Genomic DNA, 27247 nt, shown 5'->3' on the forward strand with positions numbered 1-27247 from the left:
AGTAACCTCCTGGGAGGAATAGCAATTTCAAATATAGTTTTATTTTTAGTGGATTTCTGCATTCAACCTACTTGAATATATTATGCACCCTTAGAATTATTACATTAAAATTACTCATCCCACATTTCATTTATTTCAGCAAGGAACTGGGATGGGATGATGAGCTCAGCAGGCAGATGGTTTGTTCATTTCAATGAATAATTTGAATGTCAACAAGTCGATAGATGATAGGAAGAGAGGGGAAGTGGTAAATTAAAAACGTCCTGATGCCAGACTCTAAGATGGAGCGAGGATGTGCTATCACGGACCAACGCTTCAAGAAGCTAAGCATTTAGCCTTTGCTGATTTTATGAAATGCCATGAACTGACATATATTTCCTATAGTGAAAAAAAAAAAACCAACCCACAAACCACTGTTTACCGCTGTTAAAAACAGTTATGATCTACTCAAATACACAGTTTTTATTTCTGAAGAAAAAGAGTAGGAATCAATATAAAACTTACACAAACACAGAAAGAGAAAGGCAGATACAGTTCTTCTCAATTCAAAAGATTAACAAAATGATTAAGGCATTAAATGATCACATTCTCTAGCCTCAGTTTGCAACCTTTCAAAGTCTCATCTTTCTCCCATCTGCTAGAAAGTAGAGTTTCAATGTTCTGGCAATTAACAGTTATCAAGGATAGTTAAAGTTGTTTGCTCTAGTGGTACTCGTTGTCATTTTCAATCACTTTTAGCCACTGAAACAAGGCACTTGGACTGTTTGTGAGTCCCAAGGATCACGTGTTTGTACTTCCACTCAGTGGCCCCTAGGTGGTAATACTGTTGATTTGGGTTGCCACGAAGGTATGTCATCTTTGATGGAATTATGCAAATACTTTCTATCATTAAGATGTAATTATAGAAATTACAATTATACTTTAAAATTAAAATTTTAATGGCAGAAAAATACTGTAGAAAAGCTCGTGCATATCTGGTGCCTTTTAACTTACGTTCACTCTGCTTCCCAGATTCTTCCTCTAATTGCATATGTGATGGTCTACAAAAAAAGGAAGCTTCAGGCCTTAGGGAAATCCAGCTTACAGTCTTTGCTTTTGACTTACTTTTAGAGGAGATGACTAGATGAACATGATTTTCTCCCTGATACTTAAGACGTTTTACTGTAATTATTTAATTTTTGCCATTTGAACTTGGAACAGCAGCTATTCACACTGTTGGGAAATAAGACTTCTGTGACTGGCTTTCTGAGCTCCATCCTCTGAACCTTCTGATAAAATTGTGGGAAGATGCCTGAGAATGTAACAGTAACTGATACATACAGTGCCAGGCTCTGTGCTAAGTGCTCCACGTACATTATCTCATTCAGTCCTGGGCTCCCACTAGTGCTGCACAATTCTTCCTGAGCAGAATGAACCCCACAGAAGAAACAGACCTGTATTTTTTGAAAGAATGAAGAGATCTTTCCAGAGTTGTACGTGATCTGCAAGACCACATATTATATAATACATATTCTGTGCAATAACTCCCAGAAGGCATTATAGGTGTTAAGTTCTTCCAACATGAAGACAATAACTGAGTAATTCAGAGAGAAGTCATGTGATAGCAATCAATCACTGATGAAAACCTCAATGACAGTTGTCAAGAATCCAAAGAGGAAGTCGTGGCTGAGGCAGCAATTTCACAAAGCAATTTATCATGAAAACAACTATTATGCAAGAATGCAGAGCTCAATACCGATTCCATAAAATACTTAACTACTTGTCACCACAATTCTTTCCAAAATACAAATGAAACTTGTTAACTGTTGGGGGAGGTAGAACGGGGTCTCTATCAGGACTCCAGGAATGGGAGTTGCTGGGGTTAAGCTATGGTGGATGAGTCTGCTATTCTCACGTTTTTCTCATTTAGACAGTAAGAGGAAGTCTTATTTCAAGTTAGCCACCAGAGTCTTGGGACACAGAAAAAGTAAATGATTTTCCAAGTTTTTAGAATGGCAACGTACCAACGTTGGGATTAACGTACCAACATTGGGATTAAGATCACACTGACCTTGAGTAAATTACTGAAATTCTTATACTCAGTTTCCTTAATTGGAAAGTTAGGGATAAAAAATCAGCCTCAAATCACTGCTGCAAAGATTAAATGAAGTACTGCATTTTAACTGTTGAAGTCAAGAAGCTTTCTGAAGATCAATCAAAATAGCAGGGTAAAAGGACACAGAGCTCACCACCCCACCCCAACACATCAAAAATACATCTGCACGTGGATTTCAATCCTCATTGAAAACTAACTGGAAACTGGCAGAAGGACTCTTGTACAACCAAGGCTGAAAGAAAGATAACATGTGTAATTGCGTAGGAAGGGAAGAAAAGTGATTGGCTTGGGACCTGTGCTCTTGAGAAGGAATGCAGAGAAAAAGGGAGATTGCACTGGTGGACACCCATTCTGGGAAGTGAGCAAGCTGAACACAGACTGTCCCACTGCTGGAGTCCTACTGGGGGAGATGAGCCCTCTTGGCTTGTTGGAGGCCTGCTGGGACAACAGGAGCACAGCACTGGATCTGGGGCAGCCATGACCAGGGAGAAGACTTGACCATGCGACGGAGAGGTGACCTGATCCTGTGGCAAAGCCTGGGCGGGTGGGCCGGCAGAGGCCATTGTTGGCACTTACTCAAGCAGTGCATCAGAAGCCACCCAGACCTCTGACTGCAGCACTCCACCTCAGCTCACCTGCTGATGATACATGCTCAGAGTAAACTGTGGACCCCAGCCTGCCTGCTGTGTGGCTCCACAACAGGCTGGTAGAAACTGGGGTCAGTGATTGGCTGTGAGGGACAAAGGGGACTTGCACCCAAGGCTGTGCTGTGTGTAGTGAGGGAAACAATTGTGGGTGCCTGCACAGGCAGAGCATCAGAGTCAGCTCAGGCCCCTGTGACCAATGAGCTGAGAGCCTGCATGGACCCTACTTGCTTCAGCACCCCACTCTGGGGCAAGGGCCCCAGTGCAGGGAGAGAGGAAAACACACACTTAGAGGGAAGAAGCCAGCTCAGGCCCAACCCTTAGGGCTTCTGCTCCAGCTACTTGGGACCAGATCTTGCCACCAATAGGGTGGTGATGACCACTGAGCAGAGGGGAAGTCCTGCCTCACTTCCAGCTCCAGCTCTAGCCCCTCCATCCCCAGCCTCACCCCCTACTCAAGGTGATAGCTGCCAGCACACCCTGGGGAAAGATATGACTTGTCTCCAGGTCAGATCCAGCTCTCCCACCAAAGGCATCAGGCACATGCAGTCTGTAAAGGATGCTCTCACATAAGAACACACCTTCAAAACTGTAATAGGTACCTGTCTCACAAAAATTCTCACAGACAGAAAAGGCAGAGAAATTGCTCTCGATTGAAAAAGCAAGAGAAAAATCCCTGAAAAAATAAACAATGAAACAGAAATAAACAATTTACCAGAAAAAGAATTCAAAGCCTTGGTAATAAAAAATGTTAGGGAACAGATGCACACCATGAAAATTTTAGGAAGGAACTAGAAAATATAAAAAAGACCCAATCAGAAATGAAGAATTCAACAGCTGAATTAAAAAAGTCACACTAGATGGAATGAGTAACAGACTAAATGATACAGAAGAACACCTAAGTGATCTGGAAGATAGAATAATGAAAATCATCCAATCAGAACAGCAGAAAGAAAAACAAATGTTAAAAAATGAGAACAGTTTAGGAGATCTCTGGGAGAACATTAAGCAAACCAACATTGACACGATAAGGGTCCCAGAAGGAGAGAGAAGAGAAGGGGATCAAAAAAGTATTTGAGGACATTATGGCTGAAAACTTCCCAAACCTGAAGAAGGAAACAGATACCCAGGGGCAGGAAGCACACAGGGTCCCAAACAAGATGAATCCAAACAGAGCTACACCAAGACATGTCATAATTAAAATGGCAAGAGTTAAAGGGAACTCTAAAAGGAGCAAGAGAAAAACAAAAAGTAAAAAAAAAAAAAAAGGGGGGGGGGAGGAATCCTCAAAGCTATCAGCTGATTACTGAGTGACACAATTTATTCAGAGCACTGAAGGTGAAAACCTGTCACTTAGGATACGCCACCCAGCAAGAGTATCATTTAGAGCAGAAGGAGAGATGGAGAACTTCTGAGATAAGCAGAAACTAAAGGAGTTCACCAGTGCTAACCCTATCCTGAAACAAATGTTGAAGGGTCTTTTCTAAGTGGAAAAGAAATAATCCACCGGAAAGAAAAATATTCCACTAGGAAAGGCAAATATATAGTAAGACCTGAGGACCAACCTCTTAAGCCAGTACAAAGAGTGAAAGACAAAAAATTCAAAAACAACTATAATTATAACAACCAATTAAGGGGTAAACATGAAGATGTAAATTATAACATCAAAAACACAAAATGTGGGGGAGGGGAGTAAAAAAATGTAGATCTGTTAGAATGTGTTTGAACTTAAATGACTACCAGTTTTAAACAAGTAGATATATTTATAAGTCAACATATATGATGAATCCCGTGGTAACCACAAAACCTACAGTAGATACACAAAAACTAAAAAGAAAGGAACACAAGTATACTAGTAAAGAAAACCATCAGACCAAAAGAAGAATCCTCCCAAATCCCCGTCTGCACTGAAACCCAAGGGAAAATTTCAACCAATTGGTATTTCTCATGGAGGGAGATGGTGGGACAATAACCACACTCTAAAAATAAGACACTGTATTTTATCAATGCCTTATAGTTCACATGGTAGTTTCACATGACCTCACGTGATCTTCATATTGACACTATGCAGGAAATATTACTATTCCCATTTTACAGAAAAGGAAAAAAAGGCTAAGAGAAATTTTAAAAACTTGCCCCGAATCACACACACAAGTGGTGAAGCCAGGGTTCCAACCTAGGTCTTCTAACTTCAAGCACAGTGCTCTGCTACATTCTGAATAGTTAAAAAAAACCAAAACCCAAATAATTTTAACTGAAAAGTGTACATGTAGCCCTGATAGGAAGATTAAATAGCACGATTCTATCTCGGTATGATGACTAAAACTTCAGAAGTCACTAAAACCCTGCTTCTCGGGGACACAATTTAGTCTACTTCAAGGTTTTCTAAAACAAGCCAATGAAATATGGAAAGAGAATTTACAAGTGGACAAGATGGTCTGTACATAGGAAGAAAGAGCCTGGCTCACTTGGCCCCATCCACTGCTTCTACCTGGGATGTTTCTCCTCATGGGAAAAGGGTCATTGTGGTTGTGGCCCCATAATCTCAAAGGATCTTGGATTCTGCCACAAAGAAAGGGAAAAGAAGGCATCACATTGACACCAACTCCACCACCATGAGATGGGCCCTAGTAATACTTTACTGCTTACGTGGTTAAAGTCCCTACTCAAAGTGATAACAATGTTAAGGAACCATCCGTGTTCCACTAAAGCATCTCTGTCTCATAAGCTCGGAGCTGTTGCCGAGTTCGTGTGTGTGTTTCTGAATCTCTGCTGCGCTAGACAAGACCCAGATAGAGTTATCAATCCATACCCTACACTTCCCTCCAAACCCAACCACCACCATCTCTCTTTCACCTGTACGTAGTTCAGAGACATTGTTTAAAGACAGGAAACAAAGCCTTTCTTTCAAAAATTAGAGTTAAGGTTTCAGATCCAAACACCCATGGGAGAGATTAGATCCTGATAATGGTCTTGAGGTGGAAACGACTGATGACTGGACCCATACTAGTGTTAGGTTTAGAAGACGTTGTGTGCTGGGGTAATCTGAGAGGTCGATCCTTACTCTCATCCTGTCTGTTTAGGAAAGAGCCCATCAAAACACCTAAGACGTCTGTGTAATGAAGAAGTAAGAGGACCCAAATGAAATGGAGAACAGGATTGTAAGGCAACAGGGAACAAAGGATGAAGAAAGGACAGAACATTGTCCATTTTAGAGCAAGAGGTCTCTTCATGGACACTTCAGTTACAGACATCACAAGAGAGTGACAGAACCATGAGCAACATGAACAGAGGCAATGTAAGTCCAGGAGAAATAACTTGAGGGGGTGTGTGTGTGCGCGTATGTGTGGGCAGGATCTTACTGTCTGGGGCTGTTGGGAAGGGATGTAGAGGAGGAGGACCCCAAGGAAAGAAAGCAGGGTACTAGCTCATAGAGCTGGCTCTCCATTCATGAGGGAAGGAAAGTACAGGAGGCCCTCGAAAGTCTTTCTAAGCCATCCAATCTGACACCCACAGGAGGGAAAGAAGCTGTGAGTGGGAACATTTAATTTCCAGTTCTTTGGAAATTAAACCTAAAGGGCTAGGTTCAGCAGGCTAAGGGACCCCAAATGAGACCACAATGGGGAAGCTCTAAAAGGGGAAGCAATCTTGAGAGAAAAAATTTAATCGCAAACACCATAGACAGTTGATAAGATAGCTTTTCTCACCTTGCAAGGATTAATGCTCTGTTACTTCAGTGACCTGGAAATCACAACTGATTATCTTAATTCTTGGCCATTTGATGTTCTTTGGAGGCATCCCGGCTGGTTCTTTTTAGAATAGTGACGTACACAAGAACTCACTTTGGCCCATGTAGAATGTGTGTTCCCCCAGTCATAGTTTGTCCTTCCACAAGCTCTAAAGAATGTAAGAATCAGTTCCTTCCACAGGTCACACTGTCCAGATCGCTGTAACCTAAAAGCTTGAATACGGTGACTCAGATGGTTTTCTTTCTACATTCTGGGGGTTGAAGTGATTATCTAATAACTACTCCTATTCTCCTGTTTACTAGGGTTCAGTTATCAACTGAATCTGAGCTAAATCTAATCTGAGCTAAATATTTATTAAGAATGGATTATACACATATCTTCAAAATAGATAGATGTCTTGATATCGAGGGGACCTGACCACAGGCATGCATTGTAGACCAAAAATGCATCTTACCAGATTCTGGCATGATTTACACAACACTAAAAGGATTTAAATAGGAAACCCATGTGGGGGAGAGGGAAGCCTGAAGGCACTTTACAAGACTCAGGCTCTTTGTTCATTAATTCAAAAAATGATTATTAACACCTATTATGGACCAGGCTAAGCCTGTATCATGTCAAGATGAGAAAATGAATAGGTCCAGACAGTTCCAGCTATCAGGGGTACACAGCTATGCAGATAATTCTCTTTGTATTCAATGTGTGAAATCAGAGGTTTTCTTCTAAGCTTTGTAAATTTATCTACTCACTTTTTACTAGAAAACAGTTCTTGACATTAGAATATCTTTCATCCCAGCTGGTCAAGGACCCTTAGAAGATAGCTGGACAAAGGAAGACTAGCATGGCTCATTCAGATTTGCTTTGATTCGGGGCTGCTCAATGATGCCAGGTAAAACTAACGGAGAATGAGAAAAGGCCAAGGGTAGGAGGGGGCTGGTATGAGCACCAGTGTAGGTTCCAGCCCTCCCTGCCAAGGCTATAAATACAAATGACCAATTTAACAGCATGAAAAGACCACCCTAAAGATCTATACCCAGGATCTAATCAGTTGTTCTGCGCCTTCTTTCAATTACAGGATCCCTGCCATGTTTATGGAGACTTTTAATGCGAGCATCACATTTTTGAAGGCCGTATCATTATGACCATGTTTGATCTGAGGGTGGGAAATCACGGGCTCACATAATGTCTGCACAAGGTCACGCTGAACAGAGCTGTAAACTGGAATCAATAAGAGCCTACCGTGGAAAAGAAAAACCACGTAAAGAATAGGGTTCAGATGCCGTGGAGATTGCAACTCTGAAAAGAGGTCCCATAAAAATGACTTTCGATTCTGCACAGGAAATGAAATTAGTTAAGATCAAGGACCAGAGTTGTGTCAAGTAACACTATTCTGAGACGGGAAGGATGATAAAAGACCCAAGGATGGACACATCATCTCCACTTGAGTGTGGCAACAGGATATGATTTACAAAGGAAAATTAATTCATCACGATGGTTAGAAGAACTGAGCTGCAGCTCAAATGAAAATTAGCCTAACCATGAATCAACTGAGTCACAACACGTGTGTGTGACTCCTCAGGCACAAAGAATGCAATTGCTTAAGACTTTGAGTGATAAGACCCTCTAGTAGAAAACGGGCTTTCCTACCAAATACTCAAGTACTGTGGAAGTACAGAAGCATCCTTCCTCAATTATGGTTATTATATTACACCCTGTGCTCAGGTACTCTGATATTTCAGGACCTTCTCTTTCTCCAGCCCCTCTCTGGGCTGTCTCATTCGTTCCTGTCACCCTCTCAAGTCTCACCCGGTGCTCTCCTATGAGGCCAATATTCTACCCGTGTGTCTCAAACGTTTATCCAATCAGCATGTGCAAATTTTGTCATTGTTTTCCATCCCAAATATGTCCTCCACGACAATGTCCAGCCAGTTATTTGAGCATGAGAAAGGATAATTACCCTTTTCTCCTCTGTTTTTGTACTTCCCCTAGGTTACCTAGTCCTGGAACTCCTACCAGCTTTATCAATGTGTTCCCCCTAGCTCTTTCTTATTTTTACGGGGATTGCTTTTGCTCAAGTTCTTAACCGTCCTTTGCCTGGACTGCTGTGGAAGAGCTCCACAGGCTGGCTTCCAGTCTCACTATTCCAACTCTTTTTTATGTTGTTCTTAGTTGTAATATATTTACTAACAACAACAAAAAGCAAAATGATCCCAACACACCAACATCAAAACAAACCAACCCAACAAAACCTTGTCACTCCCACCCACACTATTTTTCAAAGGCTCTTGGATGCCTCTAAGAGAAAGTTCGAATTCTTCAGCAAGTCATACTGTGACCCTCCTCTCCTTCTGGGTCTTGTGTTCCTTCCATGTGCCCTAGAGCCACACCAAGTCTCTTACCACTCCCCTAAAACACATCACGCCTTTCATCCTGAGATTTGCAGTGTTTTCCTCTACCTGGAATTCCCTTCATAACTTGCCTGCTGAGAATTCCTAATCTTCAGTGTCCTCATCGGTACAACGGGGTGATAAAAGTGTTTACTTCAGATGGTTGGATGAAGACTAAGGAAAATGATCGGCTCCCCATGGTGCCAGGCATATAGAAGCAACCACCAAACGTGAGCAATCATTGTCACCACTGTCAATGTCATCATCTTTGGTTTGGTTTTTTTTTTTTTCCACTCAGATCTGAACAAAAACTTCTCCTTTGCTCAAAGTCTTCTCTGACTTCCTGGAAGTGTCAGTCATTCCTCCTCTCTGAGCCTGTATGTCTAATTATAGCACTGCATTACATCCATTTAAAATTGATGGAATTTTTATATTTCATCACCACTGATACTGGGGTACATCTAATAATCTGACATGCCATGATTTAATTGGCAGCAATTTTTCTTTCTTAGTAGTACTTGGAATAATGGCATTTCTTATAAATGAATGGCGCCTCAGATGAGATACTATACTTAAACTGTATGATAAAACTTGATTATCTAGGATGGATGCATATTTATAGTAGACGGGAAATCCTACAGTTTCTATGAATCAGTGAATCATCTCCAAAAAAAAGGGACCACTACTTGGAACTCCATAGTAGCCAAGGGATATTGCATTGGGATACACTGCAACTTGGAAAGGCCCCCACCCCCTGAACCACAGAGGAGCAGCCTGATGGAGTAGCATGCTGTCACCTCCTTCAGTTAAGCACCCACGCCTGAGAGCCAAACGACGACCAGACCCAGAGCAAAAGTGGGGAGGGCTAGCTCATGATACTGCCTTCCAATAACCCAGGGTTCAAGTTGCAATGGTAGAGCAGTAACATGCAGAGGAGAATGAGGGGATGAGATGGGGGAGGCCAAGGGACAGTACTTCTAGACAGCCCTGTCCAACAGAAATATAATGCAAGCGACAGATACGATATTAAATGTTCTAGTAGCCATGCTTAAAAGTGAAAAGAAACAGGTTAACTAACATTAATAACATATTTTGCTCATTTAACCCAATATATTAAAAATGTTATTTTACCATGTAACCAATATAAAAAGCAGAAATGAAGTATTTTATATTTTCTTGGTTCTGCCTTCAAAATCCCGTGTGTGTTTGTTCTGCACAGCACACCTCAGTTTGGATTAGCCACATTTCAGCTGCTCAGTGGCTGTGTGTGGCTCATGCCTGCCCTACCGGGTAGCACAATTCTAGACTGTTCTTTGACCAGCTAAGTTCAGTAATGAGTCAGTAGTCACAGGTATTTCAACAGTGGCTCCTTTCACCACACAATACCTGGGAATGTTTCAGACTGACTTAAAATTTAAAATTCTTTATAGAATGGTAATTGTCCTTCGAATCCTTTTTGTGTCTCCTTTTGGTTAACTTGGTTTTAATCATAATTTGAGATTATTCCTATGTCCTTTCCATCTTCCTTTCACTCTGTTGGGTAAAGGAGAGGTGACTCCTTTATTCAATTGTAGACTTTTCCCCAATAGGACAGTCCTTAGGGGAGGGATGTATACAAGGACCATACACAAGGAGTATATGATTCATTTTAGGAGTCCCAGTGTCTATCACAGTGCCTGATACATAGCAGGCTCTGAAGAAATATCTTTGAATATACATTAAAAGGTGAACTGAGCTTGAGAATAGTGGTTCTCTACCTGGGCTGCACCCTGGAATCACCAGGGGAATAAGGAAAAATGGTGATGCCTGGACCCACACTCAGAGATGCTGGTGGTAGGTCTGGAATTTGGTGGAGGTGTTGAAATCTTAAAAAAAATCTCCCCCAGGTGACTCTAGTGTGTGGCCAGGGCTGAGAACCACTGATCTAGGGCTTTCTCAGGACAGCTTACTGGGGCCACATCCCTGCCTCTGGGACACGAAGTCCAGTTTGCCTCAACTTCAATTACCTCTTCTCAGAAGAGATCAACAATTTTTTGGAAACCTTGTAGAGAAGTTTACACGTAACTCCAAACAGTGTTCTATAAATGCCTTTTCCAAGGCATGGAAGAGGAATTTCAATGTTCTAAATCTATTCATACTTATCTTTTTTTTCCCACAAAAAGAATAAAGTTCACAATACAGGTGTTTTAAAATGCTGAAAGAGAAAGGATTACAAGGCCATTACAGCATAAGGCAGATAGTACCCAGATAGACACATTGCAGAATTTCCTAGATATAGAACAATAGCAATTAAAAATAGAAATGGAATCTAATTACACATGAGCCTAATTTCAAGTTAGTTATACATATCTCAGAAGTATAAATTGGGGGGTCAGCAAAGGGAAATACTTCATGCTGTTCTTCAGGCCATCTTGGTTATATTTATAGGACATAATCATAAAGCAATCCATCTAGTTTAATAAGTCATACACAGAGCCCACCTAATTTTAGTCACAGACCCCGTAAGTGCTGGTATCACTGTGTGCTCTCTAAATGATACCTTGCCTGATGACGTTACTTCCGTTACTTCCATCGTATCTGAAGTTCAGCCGTGGCCAAGGTTGAACTGTGAGCTCTGCCTCAACACAAATGAGCCCTCATCCAGGACGGGGGAGCAGTGATCTCTGCACCAAGGGACCAGCTGGAATGAAGTTCCTCTGACTCACTGACTGACAATTTCCCCGCCAACTCCCAAGGTGCCTTGGCCATACTTTATGGACTTACCCTGCTTAATAATCTTTGGTTGATGGTGTGGTATCATGTGGCCTTATTAACAAATAAAAACAGCATGTTGATATACCCCCAAAGACTCCTATGTGCATTTCCTCTGACTTACTAGCAAAAACAGAAGAGCCCTCTGACTACCCAACACTTCTTTTCCCCTTTATTGAGATGTAATTGACATATAATATTGTATTAGTTTCAGGTGTACAACATAATGGTTCAATATATGTATATATATTGTGAACTGGCCATCACAATAAGTCTAGTTAACATCCGTCACCATGAACAGTTAAACAAATTTTTTCTCTTGGGATGAGAACTTTTAAGATCTACTCTCTTAGCAACCTTCAAATACACAATACAGTATTGTTAACTAGCGTCACCAGCCTGTATATAACATCCCCATGACTTATTTATCTTATACCTAGAAATTGTGACCCACATTTATTTTTGTTTCACATCTTAGACTCAAGTTGAGAAATCAGGATAGGAAATATCCAAAAGGCATTAAATATTCACGTTCACTACCAGCGATCAACAATAGTTCCCTATTCCTGCCAAAACCATGGAGGAAGGAACAAAACTTGGTAAGATTTTCAAATAAGTACTGGGTCTCCTGCATATCACTTCCATCTGCGAACCCCATGGCGCTGATGGGTGCCAAGTGACTGGATGTGTGACATTCACCTGGCCCCAATTTTCCTTTCTGAAAAGGAATAGAAAATGCAACACAAGTTTCCCAGTTGCTATACTCGTAAAGCCAGAAAAGCACCGTCCGCCTGCACAACTGTACATGCCTTGTATGGACGTCGCCTGTCAGTTAACATGCACCGAGGATCCCCTTGGGATCCATGAAAAGACAAAGGGAAAGCCTTCCCTCACACAATTTACAAGAGCAGGAGTAATGTTGAAGGATTTAAAATATGAAAGCAGATTTGAAAGGTGATTTAAAGGCTGCAGGACAACTCCATCCACCCTGAGTGCACATCCGCCCTGGGAAGATGGGCTGATGGAAGCACTGGAGCTGCCGGTGCTCAGACAGGATGCACGTGGGTGGGTCTCAGAGAAAGATTGGGGAAGGAAGGGCGTTTCAGAGTGTCCCGCACATACAGCTGACACGGCTCCTACCTTTCTGGAAGAACTCTTCAAGTCTGTCCTTGAACGGCTGCAGATACTCCTTCGGCGACTCCTTACACACCACCGCCATCTGCTTCTCACTTGCTGTGAAGAGAAGGTGGCCATTAGACTTTCTCAAGGACTCGGATTTGCTGAACTTGTGCTCTGTGCTCTGCACTTGGGTATTAACAGTGCAAAATTCTTAACAATCGCCGGTTACCCAAATTACAGGAGAAAAAGCAAAAACAAAGAAAAATAATTAGCTCACTCTACACTTTTTTTTTTAAGAATAGGGAAATGCATCACCTCGAACTATTTTTTTTTTTTTTTTTTTAAGAGCAGCAAAACCTCTGACTTGGGACAGGTAAGTTACGCTGCTTTGGGTCTCTCAAAAATAAAGAGAGGCAAAAACTACCTAGGGACTAGTCCTAGGGAATTAAAGGCTCAGACCCTCTTCAGACTCATACTCAAAAAGTAGAGATTGAAACAGATTTTGCAGGAATTCCAGGGCCTGGAACCACCAAACTGGTGATTCCTCAAGGTGACACCTACGTCCCAGCATGAGAACTAACTCCAGGTTAGAGAGGACTGAATCTCTCTCCACTCCTGTTCATCTACCCTTCCCAGTAATACTCCATTAACACATGTGAAATCAATTTATGTGATTAACTTCAGACAGAATACCTAGAATTTACAATCGGTTGCTTTTTTGATAATCAAGACCCCTCAACTTAGTTCTCACTTGGTGATATGGAAACCACAATAATCCACAGTTCACCATCACAAAAGGCAAGACGCATTTCCCTGAGGTTTCTGCATGTCTGTGCCAGAGGCAGCAATGCACTGGGGAAAGAAACGCTCCGTTTCTCCAAAGCTAGAACTGAATCGTGATCACTTCTGCTCATTGATCATGGCTAGAAGTTACAGACATGTCTTTGTCGAAGAGAATATATTAAAGCACTGTATTTTCACCATACAGAAATCATGACACCTGCTTCAAAAAATAAAGGTATATTCCTGAAGGTATTTACATAAGCAAAAGGTAAGGCAGTTTGGAAGAAGACCGTTAGAAAGGATGCCTTAATTTATGTTGGGAAATTCGTATACAAGAACTTTGTGTTATAGTAACTACTATATATAAAATAGATAAACAAGGTCCCACTGTAGAGCACAGGGAACTATATTCAATACCTTGCAACAGTCTATAATGAAAAAGAATATGAAAAGGAATATATGTATACCTGAATCACTAGGCTGTACATCAGAAATTAAAACAACGCTGTAAGTCGACTATACTTCAATTAAAAAAAAAAGAAAAGCAAAAAGAACTTGGTGTTTTCAAAACTAGCATTCCTGAATGTTTACTATGTAGGCAATCCACAGGCCCGTCAGCCCTGAAGCACAGAAAATGCCAAAGAGGTCACTTAAGGGTCCCTCGAAAAGACAGTTTTTCTTGTGGTATTGCCAGCTGGATTGCTGGAATCCTAGCTAACTCTGGGAGACAGTCAACTGTGTTGAAGATGAAAGCATGATGTGAGGAAACTCTGGCAAGCTACGTTCTCAGAATGCGCTACCAGGATTCCTGCCTGGGACCATGAGGCAGATCACAGGACACCAGGGTCTAAGTTCGGGCTCTTCCTATCGACGCTGTTACTTTCTTAAAATTTTTGATACTCTCTTTTGAATATCTGTGATTAGCTATTCTGATAAGCATTCCAGTGCTGTCTAGGAAACCCTGTCCATTGGGATGCAAAGATTTTCTTTCTCCCTTCCCTGCCCTTGCCCTTCCCCTTCCTTCCTACCTTCCTTCCTTCTTTCCTTCCTTCCTTCTTTCTTTTTCTTTCCCTTCGTTTCCTTCCCTTCCTTTCTTTCTTTTTTTAATGATCTATTTGACTTGGAACAAATTCCTTAAAATCAGCCAAACCTTCATTTCAAAACATTCCTTTTCCCCCCTTACATTTTCACCTTTATTTGTCAGTGTATCTGTCCTCTCTCCAATGACTACTAATAATTGTCTACTATTATCGGATTTCCCTTTACCTCTTTCCTAGGAGATGGGCCTGGGCCAAATGATAAGCACCCACTTTTCACCACTATTCTACTCTCCAAGTGGTGACTTCAGGCTACAGTGGTATCAGAGAGGTGGGGGGACAGAGCAGACGGAACTGGAATGTGTCCTGCAGGCAGGATGAACAGGGCTGGCTGACGACACAGTCCAGGTAAGGTTGAGGGTGAGGGGGCACATGCGTGGCTGGACGTGCCATTTACCGAGATGGGGAAGGGTGGAAAGTACTGTTTTATTGCTCTGTTTGAAGGGAGAAGAGGTCAAAAGCTAACTCTGAAACTTGTTCATTGTTCTCCGGTCACTGTAATTATAAGACAAGACCATCCACTAAAAACAATGGGGGAAAGGTACAAAAGAAAGATGAAACTATTAATGGGTTCTCGTTGCTAATTCAACTAAATTTAAACTCCCAGGCCTGAGATTTAAGGCCTTTTCCATTATGGTACCATTCTATTATTCAGCTCTATTTTCCACATGTATTTGCCCAATGAAACCAAAATTATGCAGTGTTTCCAAATTAATATCAACAAGTGCTCCCAATTCCATGCCTTCAGTCAGGTGGTTCTCTGCCTATTCTGCTCTCATCCCATACCTTCCACTGCATTTGACAAAGTCCTGTTCATCCTAAAAAACCTTCTCTGAGATGCTGCTACCATCATAAAGCCTTTCCAATCCAAAGTTTTTGCATCTTTCAAATATATACCTTCCAAAGAGCACTTATGTTTTGCTTTTAATTATATTTGTGTATTTATCTTAATCCCTCTGAATCATCATGCAGGTTTATTTGCTCATCCCCAAGTTTTTCCAGAGAGCACCATGCATAGCTGGCTAAAGCACCAGATCTCCTCACCCTAACTAGATTCTTACATGGAGGAAGGCAGAAAAGAATTAGCAATGTTGACCCAGACTCAGAGTGGGCTTTCGAGCAGTGCAATATGACCTCCACGTCTCTCCATTCTTTGCCTTCCTTCCCAGGAGAGGTACACCAAGGGGTCCCAGTCTCTCTACTCTGCAAACACTGTGACTGTCCCAAGCCGGTTTGAAAGGGCCCAGTGTATTTTAAAGACCCTCCACATCCCAACCAAAAAAAAAAAAAAAAAAAAAAAAAAATCCACCACTTCAATCTGTAAGCCATAAGCAAGGGTAGCAAAGATGATTCTCCTGATTGAGTAGTTCTGAGGGCAGGCCTAGAAACAGGAGACGGGTCAGACACCCTTTGGAAGAGGTCTGCTTTCAAGAACTAGCATTTTTCCAAGAACTTTCATGACAACGTAAACTTTTCTGATGATTTCCAGCCGAATCTGAAAACACAGGTAGCCACATTTAGTCTCACAATACAAATTAGGAGAGTCTTTTGAACCCCTTAACTAGCCCTCTACCACATTCCAGTTCCAACAATTCCATTCCACTTATAGAGCACTATGTTTCATGAACACAAATAATAGATGCTGAGGCATGCCTGCATTTTGGTAAGAACACATAAGGGAACTTCTTCAAAGTTTCTTCTCCCTAGCCAAAGCAAAGCCCAAGGCAGAGCTTCTTTTCCCAATTACATAAGCGAAATCTCCACCTCTGCCTGAGTTACAGGGGTTGATCATTGTGGCTCCCCCTTTGTCCTGGCTGTGCGGACAGAGCCCCTGGGCTCCACCAAACTGCTCAGATTTAATGCCACATAATGCTGTGGTAAAGGGCTCGTGGATGGATCGAGACCTACCTGAGCGCAGGTGGGCTGTGGCTTTTCTCATTTGCCAAACCCCTCCATGATCATAGGCATATGAGAATTTAGTGAGATAATGCATGTAAAGCAGTCTGCAGAATGCCTGGCACTAGCAAGTGGCCTCATATATATTATTTGTTGCTTTTATGACTTTGTAAAATTGGTTGGGAAACATGTCACAGCCAGCAGAGCAAGAAAGTCATGGCCAGGGATTATGTGCTACAAATTCTACGCACTATATTTATGCAAATACACCCCAGTGCAAATCTCCTGTTTGGAACAAAGAGATAATAATGATTTTTGTTCCCTTGCTGAAGTTCTACCACCCACGGTGAGAATTCACAGAGAAACTCCTGGGGAAAGACGAAGCAAACTGTGAGGCAAGTGCTCTTGGCCTCTGAGCCTCACGGTTTTGAACTAAGAAACACTGGAACCAGTGCAAACCAGGGGGAGAGCAGCTCCCCTGCTGTGCCCTGAGGTCTGCTCCGCACCCCAAAGGGCCCAGTCTCCCACGTGGCCTGTTAGAATTAAACTTCTCCCCACGATCAAAGCAGAGGGCTGCCCTCCGATTGTCTCGGCACAGTTGCACACTTGGTGGCCAGGCAGCTTGCCCACTCCGACTTACTCACTTGGCTTAGCCAGGATGCATTCGAGCAGACAAATGGGAGACCTGAAGACTCATTAACGATGACACTGGAGACCGGCAGTGCATAAAGGAGACAGGTCACTGACAAATCCCCAGTGTCATTTATTGTCCAACCAGAAGACACATACACGGTATTGCTAGACCACCAAGGTTGCCCCAGACACAGGCAAAAAAAGCCAAGACGAAGCCAAAGGCACTTCAGACTCTCTCTCTTCTTTTTCTATTATATTTGACACATTAAAATATATACTAATTCCTGAAGTTGGTTACTAGTAAGTGATCATTGTGAGAGATGAAATATTGAAAACCAATACATAATAAGATGATCGACACTAAATTGAGAGTATTTTCATTTAAAGGTTAAGTGCTTGTGAAGCACTTAAAATATAAATATAAAATAAAGCACGTAAAAGATAGCCAATATTTTATAATAATTACAAATGGAGTATAACCTTTAAAAATTCTGCATCACTATGTTGTACATTTGAAACATGTAATATGGTACATTGTCTATATCTCCATTGAAGTTAATAAAATAGGTTAAGTGCTTGTGAAGCATTTTAGAGGAAGGAAAGATACAGCTTTGAATGTTTTAAGATTAGACTCTAAAGGGGGTTGTCTGTTTTTTTGTTGTTGTTGTTTTTTGGTTTTTTGGTTTCTGACCCCTAAGAATAAGGAATAAAGTTTTCTTAGTCATTTAAAAAGCATGGGTAGGTTAGAAGGATATAGAGGCAAGATCCAGATATAATTCATTAAAATCTAGTACACGCTTAATGATTTTAACAGATCAAATGATATGGGCATTTTAAAGGAAAACACAGTACATGTCTCTCTGTATTATTTGAAGGACATAAGGACTTAGTAATGAAGTCAGAATACATTTTTAGGGAAAAGGGAAGATTTACCTAGGCTCTGCTTTTTCAAACTGGAATTCTCTCTTTTCTCCTCTCTGCTTCCCTAATTCCTACTCCCTCCGTGGTTCTGTGCCAGTACTGCCTGCTCCTCAGTTTTATAAGATCTCTGTCCTTTCCAGGAGCTCCATGCCCAAAAGACCATCAAAGAGGACTGCTAAAACCCCATAAAGAACTGACAGACTATGAACCACTATACTCAAATAAGTGGACAACCTAGAAGAAATGGACAAATTGCAAGAAGTATATACTCTCCCAAAATGGAACCAGGAAGAAATAGAAAATATGAACATACCAATTACCAGTAACGAAATTGAATCTGTAATAATAATGATAATAATAATGATAATTAATAATACTAATAATAAACCTCCCAACAAACAGAAGTTTAGGACCAAATGCTTCACAGGTGAATTCTACCAAACATTTAGAGAAGAGCTAAAACCCATCCTTCTCTAACTATTCCAAAAAATTGCAGAGGAAGGAGTGCTTCCAAACTCATTCTCTGAGGCCAGCATCATTTTGATAACAAAGTCAGATAAATGTATCACATAAAAAGGGAAATTACAAGTCAGTATCGCTGATGAACGCAGTTGCAAAAATCCTCAACAAAATATCAGCAAACTGAATCCAACAACACATCAAAAGGATCATATACCACGATCAAGTGGGATTTATTCCAGGGATAGAAGGATTTTTTTCAATATCCACAAACTGATCAATATGATATGTCACATTAACAAACCAAAGAATAAAAACTATATCATTATCTCAAAAGATGCAGAAAAAGCTTTTGACAATATTCAACATCCATTTATGATTAAACCTCTCCAGAAATTTGGTTTAGAGGGAACATAACTCAATATAATAAAGTCCATATATGACCAGCTTACAGCTAACATCACATTCAATAGTGAAAAGCTGAAAGTACTTCTTCTAAGATCAGGAAGAAAACTAAAATGCTTACCCTCAACACTTTTATTCAACACCATATTAGAAGTCCTACCCACAGCAATCAGACAAGAAAAAAGAAATAGATGAAATCCAAATTGTAAAAGAGTAAGTAAAACTATCACTGTTTGCAGATGACATGATATTCTACACAGAAAATCCTAAGGATTCCACCAGAAAACCACTAGGGCTCATCAATGAATGTGGCAAAGTTTCAAGGAATAAAATTAATATACAGAAATCCATTGCATTTCTATACACCATCAATGAACTCTCAAAGAGAGAAAATAAGGGGAAAATTTCATTTACAGTCACATCAAAAAGAATAAAATACCTAGGAATAAACCCACTTAAGGAGGTAAAAGACCTGTACTGGGAAAACTAATAAGATACTGATGAAAGAAATTGAAGAGATGGAAAGATACACAATGTTCATGGATTGGAAGAATCAATATTGTTAAAATGACCATACTACCCAAGGCAATCTAGAGACTCAATGCAATCCCTATCAAAATACCAATGGCATTTTTCACAGAACTAGAATAATTTTAAAATTTGTATGGAAACATGAACTATCCTGAATAGCCAAAACAATCTTTAGAACGAACAGAGCTAGAAGGATCAAACTCTCTGACTTCAGACTGTACTACAAAACTACAGTAACCAAAACAGTATGGTACTGGCACAGAAACAGACACACTGATCAAAGGAATTTAACAGAGGGCCCATAAATAAGCCATGAACTTATGGTCAATTAATCTATGACGAAGGAGGCAAGAATATCCAATGGAGAAAGGACAGTATCTTCAATAAGTGGTGCTGGGAAACTGGACAGCTACACATAAAAGAATGAAACTAGAACATTCTCTAACATCATATATGAAAATAAACTAAACATGGATTAAAGACCTAAGCTTAAGACTAGAAACCATAAAACTCCTAGAAGAAAACATAGGTTAAACACTCTTTGACATTAATTCTAGCAATAAATTTTGGGGGAGAATCTGTCTCCTAAAGCAAAGGCATTAAAAGCAAAAATAAACAAATGGGACCTAATTAAATTTAAAAGCTTTTGCACAAAGGAAATCACTGACAAAACAAAAAGACAACCTATTGAATGGGAGAAAATATTTGCAAATGATATGATCAGTAAAGGGTTACTGTCTAAAATATATAAACAGCTCATACAATATCAAAAAACCAAACTACTCATTTAAAAAAATGGGCAGATCTGAACAGACATTTTTCCAAAGAAGACATGCAGATGGCCAACAGGCACATGAAAAGATGTTCAACGTTGTTAATCAATAGAGAAAAGCAAATTAAAACCACAATGAGTTATTACCTCACACATGTCAGAACGGCTATCATATAAAAGAACACAAAGAACAAATGTTGGTGAGGATGTAGAGAAAAGGGAATGTAAGTTGGTGCAGCCGCTGTGCAAAACAGCATGAAGGTTTCCAAAAGAACTAAAAATACAACTACATATGACCCAGCAAGTCCACTTCTGGCTACATACACTAAAGAAACAAAAACACTAATTTGAAAAGATACAGGTAACATAAACAGCAGCATTATTTACAACTGCCAAGGTACGAAAGCAACCTAAGTGTCCATCAAAAGATGACTGGATAAAGAAGATGTGAGATACACACACACATATACACACAATGGAATACTACACAGCCATAAAAAGAAAGTAGTTTTGAAATTTTGCCATTTGCAACAACAAGGATGGACTTGAAGGGTATTGTTGCTAAGTGAAATAAGTCAGATGGAGAAAGACAAATACTGTATGATAACATTTATATGTGGCATCTAAAAAATAAAAGTAGTGAATATAACAAAAAAGAGATTCACAGATACAGAAAACTAATGGTTATCAGTGGGGAGAGGCAAGCAGGGAGGGGCAAGAAAGGGATAAGGGGTTAAGAGGTACAAACTCCACGAATAAAATAAATAAGCTACAAATATATATGGCACAGCACAGGGAATATAGCCAATATTTTATAATAACTATCAATGGAATATAACCTTTAAAAATTGTGAATCACTATGTTGTATATCTGAAACTTACACAATATTGTACATCAACTATATCTCAATTAAAGAAAGTGAAAAAAAAACAACTGAGACGCTAAAGCAAATACATGTGTTTTATCAATGGGGTTTACATGAGAGATACAAATTGGGGTTAAATTATAAAGGGCAGAGAATGCTGGGTGAAGAAGTTTACTCTAAAGAAATTCATTCTATAAATACATCAATTCCCCAAACAGCCACTGCATTCCAACTATGTGACACAAACTACTCAGTGCTGGGGATGTATCAGTGGAAAAAAAGACTAAAATCTCTGCCCTCAGATATTATAGTGAATAGGTCACCGACAAACATGTCTTAATGGGAAGGGCACATAGTAATTACTGTTTCTAGTAATTTGCACAGCATGCAAACATGTGAATTATTTCTTTTCATACTGTACTTCACGGGTTCTCTTCAGGAATAGCAGGACAGGACAGGGTCCTTCCTAGTGCTTTGCACATTAAGCAACACACACATACACAGAGCTTTAAGTTTTCTACCTCAAAACAAAACTTTTACCAAAATAAATTTTTTTTTTTTTTAATTCTCAAGTCAAAATAGCAGTGTGAGTGCAATGAACCTACATAATGTTTTTTTCTGGTCCTGGCCTTGAACTGAATGGTTAGGGGCTTACATTAAATACAATGTATTAAAAGAGTAAAATAAAAACAGCTTTTAGCTAGCTGCAATTCAAAGACTTCTATGGAGGGGGGAAATCATACATAAAACCAGTAAAATATTAGGAATTTTAAAAATTTGCATGTTAGATGTTTGGCATAAATGAGAATGCTATTTTGTGGCTATTTTCTAAATATTCTTTTTTTTTTTAAGGCTACATAAAGGAAGATTCCAACTTGATTTAAGTCAAAAACAAATGACAAAAGGTTTTAATAAAAAGTGCCTAGTTTATGTTCTTGAGCTGTGATGCTGGATACGGGGTGGGGGGAGTGCATTTATGGCTTCGCATGGTAGGGGAGTGAGGGTGTTAGAGGAGATTCTGGTGCTGGGGTGAGGTGTGGGACAAACAGAAAATCTATTCTAAAAGAGAATTCTGTATAGATTAGATTTCAAAGGGAATTAACCACTAGCCTCATTTTCTGCTAAAGAGCTCCCGAAAGCCCAAGTATCTGGGCTCGAATCAGACAACTCTCAGCACTAATGACCCTTGTGTGGGCAACTTATACATAATTAAAGGTGTCTTCTTTCTTTGTCCTTCGTCTGGGGATTCAGTTGATATGATTAACATGTCCAAATTATTCTTCCTAGTGACTCTCTGCACCCAAAGGCAAAAATCTGTATCCAAAACAGTCAAAAACTTCAATGGGCAACTGGGTATTTGGAGTGAAAATACAGACCTTAGACATATGGGCCTGGGTCAGAATGTTATCTCTGAATAAGGCAGACGCATAGATGGACTTATACATACTAGTGCTACTTTGTATCTGTTACATGCACGGCGCCTACGCCTCAAAAGTCAATTAGAGGTAGGGAGGGTATGCTCAGTGGTAGAGTGTGTGCTTAGCATGCACAAGGTCCTGGGATCAATCCCCAGCACCTCCATTAAAAAATGAACAAACAAACAAACCTAATCACCTCCCTCTCAGCAAAACAAACAAACAAACAAAAAACAACATTCAAAAAGAGTTAATTAGAACATTACGCTAAGTGAAAGAAGCTAGTCACAAAGGACCACATGCTGTATGACTCCATTTATATGACATGCTAAGAAAAGGCAAATCTGTAAGATTAAAAAGTAGGTTATGGTCACCCAGGACTGGAGGAAGGAGGGACAGAGAAACCATCTGGGGCTGGGGGGTGATGGCTAAGAGGTATGGGGCTTCTTCTTGGGGAAATAAAAATTTTATAAAATGAATTGCGGTGATGGATGCACAAATCAGTGAATTTAACAAAAATCACTGAACTGAACTCTTTAAAAGGCTGAATTATATGAATGTGCTTGTATCTCAATAAAGCTGCTTTAAAAAAGCTAATTAGGAATTGTGAGCCTTACCTGGAACTATGATGAGCAGATAAGTAAAGAATACCCTATCTGTGCTGCTTTTATAAGGTAGAGTGATTTTTCGAATATTAGGTGCAGTGAAGTCTTCATTATATCAGGTGCAGTATTTATTAAATGTATCTGAAGTGGCAAATGAGGTTGGAATATATATTTACTTGAGAAATCAAACACATTCGTCTTCAAAAGGTACCAATAAATGTTGTCAAAATAAAAGACCTAGTAAACAAATAATTGGATTTAAAGGAAATACAAGCAAGGCACTTAAAGAATTTGTGAACTTTTAATAAATTAAAACAAGAGCTTTGGCATATTTTTAATTGTGGAAAATAGCTATATATATTATAATATAAAATATATACACATACAGATCGACAATACACTAGAAAATTTTCCTCTTCGAACTACTCTTAAACTAAAGATACATTTATTTATTCTTAGTTTTCCATCCTCTTTATTGGCTTAGAAAGTTATTTAATACCTCTCTGACTCTTAGTTTCCTGATAAATAAAATTTCATTAGGACTAAATGAAACGCACATGAAAAAGCACTTTGTATACTGAGCAGTAAAATGCTATCCAAAATATTCTTCATCCATTTAAAATATTCAAACAGTGCTAAGCCCAGCCAGATAACATTATTACACATGGCTTTATTCTTTCCGTTTCCAAGAACAACGAAACAATAACAACCCCACAAATTCTTTGAACAAGTTGACTTTCCTAATATTTATGTGTTTAGTAAACAACAAATGACTGTTATAAATAGTCTAATCTCTTTCACAGCCAAACCGTCTTTTAAAAATGGCCCCACTCTCACTTTTTCTGTTTCTCATTCACACTTAATCCCAGACCCATTGAAATTTATTTCACCCCCTTTATGACACCCCAAAAAAACCACCCTAAAGTCACCAATGAACCCATCCTATTGTCACTGCCTTCTTTTTTTTTTTTTTTAAATCTCATTTGAGTTCACTGCCCAGCAGGATTCCACTCTGTTGACCACTTTCCCTTCCTAAAACACTCTGTCCCTTAGCTCTGTGTCCTGCGTTCCTGGCTTTCCTCCTACTTCTGACTGCTCTGTGTCCTCTGCAGCCTCATCCCTCTCCTCTCATGCTCCTCTCTCTCTCTCCGGACGATAGCCAAGTAAACACGTTGGTAACCATCTCTAGGACTGTAACTACTATGTTTACGCGTCTCGCCCAGTTTTGCCTCCAAAAGAGCTTTTGAATGCACCACTCCCACCAGACTGCTGAGGTACCTTTAAACCTGTACGTGCTACGTCCACCCCTGCCTCCCTCTGAGCTGTCCTCCACACTGGAGTCAAACTGACCTTTATAAAAGACACATGGGATTATGCCAGTCCTCTGCTTCAGCCCACCAGCCGCTTCCATCGCTTCTAGAGACTGATGCTTGCAAGGCCCTGCCGGTGGGGGGAGGGCTCCTGCCTGCCTGCCTGCCTGCCTGCCTAGCCTCACTGCATCCCCTCTGCCACTCTGTGCTACAGCCACAGTGGCCCTCCCTCAGTTCCTTAAACACCATCAGTTCCCTCCCATCACCAGAGTGTTGTTTTTTTGGGTTTTTTTTTTTTTCTTTTTTTGGCCAGTGACTCTCTTCCATTCCCTGTAACCAGGGCCTGATTAGTGGTTAAGGATCATTTTCATCTCAGCTCAAAGGTCACTTCATTGGGATTTCTATTTGACCCCCACTCTATACCAACGAGGTCCCCTCTGTTACACAGTCTCACAGCATGGCATACCTCCCCTTTGCAATTATCCTAGAATTTTCATGATTATTTGATTGTCTTCCCCATTAGGCAGAAGCAGGGCATTCCACTTACTGCTCTATCTCTGGCATCTAGTGTAACGTCAGCCCATACCAGACACTCAATAGATATTTGCTAAATAAATGAGTAACCTACCAAATGAACAAAGTTATATACATGCAGTACAGACATTAGTGCCCTGACATAATTTGTCTGCAGTAGACACATACACAGACACATGAAAATATGTCTTTATATGTATAATGTATGTAGATAGATGCAGGGGCTGGAAAAACACATGTAGACCAAATACCAAATCGTTTTCACTCACATTCATTCATTTGGATATGAAATACACATTTTTAAAAAAAAATCTCAAAATCTAGATGCAGACTACTTGGAAGGGGACTAGTCATGATTGGAAACAAAAATCTTTGATAAATTCTTGGAGTAGTCACGCATCCCAAGATCTCCAGATGAGGGCTTAGGAATATTCTGGCTTCAGGGAAATGGGATGTTGTCTTTCACAACAGAGGAAGCGGAGTTTGGATCTCTTTCAGGAGAGACGGATACAGACAGTTACGGGTAGGAAGAGAGAAACAACTGAACTGGAGAAGTCTGGCCTCTGGGGCATCCCCACAGCTGTGGCAAAGCCTCCTGAACTCCCAGGGCTTGCTGCTGTGAGTGAGTGTGGCCTGTGAATAATGAAGAAGGGGCTGAATTTTTTACACCAAGTTTGGACCTAGTACAGAACAAAGACACCTCACACGGAGGCAGAGGTGCCCCCATGTATCCCTCTGATCCCCTTCCCCTGAAATCCTACAAACATCTTTGTTTTTCCACAGAGGAGGGATTTTGGAGTGAGCAGCTCTTAGATCACAGGAGACAGGGTGCTTTCTAGCCCTACGATGCATATTTACAGGTTATACAAACACTCATACGCTCAACATATTGAGTATCTGCACCATGCCACTGTGCTAAATGCTGGAGACAAATATTTAACTAGACATATCGGTCGCCTCTCCTCTAAAAATGTTCATGAGAGTCTAAACACTGAGAAATCAACGCGTTGTAACGCAGTGCAGTGTCACGGGATGCGGGCTAGGAGCTTCCAAATCGGACTGGAACTGAGAGGTGGTGGCCAAGGAAGATTCTCCAAAAGAGGTGACTTACAAGTTGAATTGCAAAGGTCCAGGAGGAGTCAGCCAGCCGGACAGCCAGCCAACCAAGGAGCATGAAGGAAGAGGGAAGTAGTTTCAGAAACAGGAAATAGCAGGAGTAAAAGTAAAGCATTACAGCAACGCGTGGGTCTCTGGGGACAGGTTCAATGGTAAAAGCACAACTGGACCTCAGAGGCATAGATCTTCTCTCCTTCCCTGATCTCTAGTGTCTTGTGTCTAGATTTTGATTCAAACAAACTGGATGGAAAGGAACTGGAGCCACCTTGATTAGGAAAAGAAGGGTAGAAAGTGCCATAGAAAGTGAAGGCTTGTAATTTTGCATAAAGTCATCAGATGAAAAGTCTCACTGTGAAGACATCTGACAAGAGACTTGAGCAGCGTAACAGAGGGAGCCATGAGCAAGCGTGAGGAGATAAAATCGCAAGTGCAATTTAGAACATGTTAGGTTTGAGATGTCAGATAGACACCCATATTATATATAAAAGTCTGCAGTCCAGGACGCAAGGCTGGGATAGAAATACACACCAGGAAGTCACGGGCATAAACCTAGTATTTAAAGTCAAGGAAATAGATGAACTGCAGGAGAAAGAAAGGAGCCAAAGAAGAGGAGAGGTTGCATGCTTGCAAGCAGTGGAGGAGGGATCAGCAAGGGATGGAGAATGAGCAGGAGAGTAGAAAATCAGGAGTGCGGAGCCACGTGATCTGAGAGGAAACCGGGACTGCAAGAAAGAAAGAGCAGTCAGCTCTGCGCAATACTGTTGAAAGGTCGAGTCAAAGACAGAGAAGTGACCGCTGGTTCTAGCAACAGGGAGGTCACTGGTCATCTCAGAAGCAGTTTCAGGGAGTGACGGGTGGAGGTAGGAAGCGAAATTAGAGAGGGGTGAGGTCAGTGAAGACAGATTTCTATAGCCACTAGTTTAAGAAATTTAAGCTAGAGAAAAAGAGGGCAAAATGAGGAAAATCCTTCCATCCAAGAAGATAGTCCCCAGGGCTACTCTGATCAAGAGTGGGTGCCCCTTTCCCCAGGGAAATGCTGTGTAAAAATAAACCCCCCCAGGAAGCTTGAGCCCAAGGGAATCCCATGGTGCTGAGTCACTTCACAGAGGGAGGCTGCCCCAGATCAAATTTACCTTAACGTCCCATGATCATGAGTACT

At 40.6% G+C, this 27247-nt stretch overlaps 1 protein-coding gene across 3 annotated transcripts in view; it reads right to left on the bottom strand.

Moving 5' to 3' along the window:
• FMN1 (formin 1) overlaps nucleotides 1-27247 on the bottom strand; it is a 397753-nt gene that overhangs the window by 82402 nt on the left and 288104 nt on the right. For all 3 annotated transcript variants that reach the window (XM_064485767.1, XM_064485766.1, XM_064485768.1), the window contains one exon: nucleotides 12767-12859. In XM_064485767.1, coding sequence (XP_064341837.1) covers nucleotides 12767-12859 — 93 coding nt within the window. The remainder of the gene's footprint in view (nucleotides 1-12766; nucleotides 12860-27247) is intronic.

The sequence above is a fragment of the Camelus dromedarius genome, chromosome 5, assembly GCF_036321535.1.
Source record: "Camelus dromedarius isolate mCamDro1 chromosome 5, mCamDro1.pat, whole genome shotgun sequence".
Lineage (NCBI taxonomy): Eukaryota > Metazoa > Chordata > Mammalia > Artiodactyla > Camelidae > Camelus > Camelus dromedarius.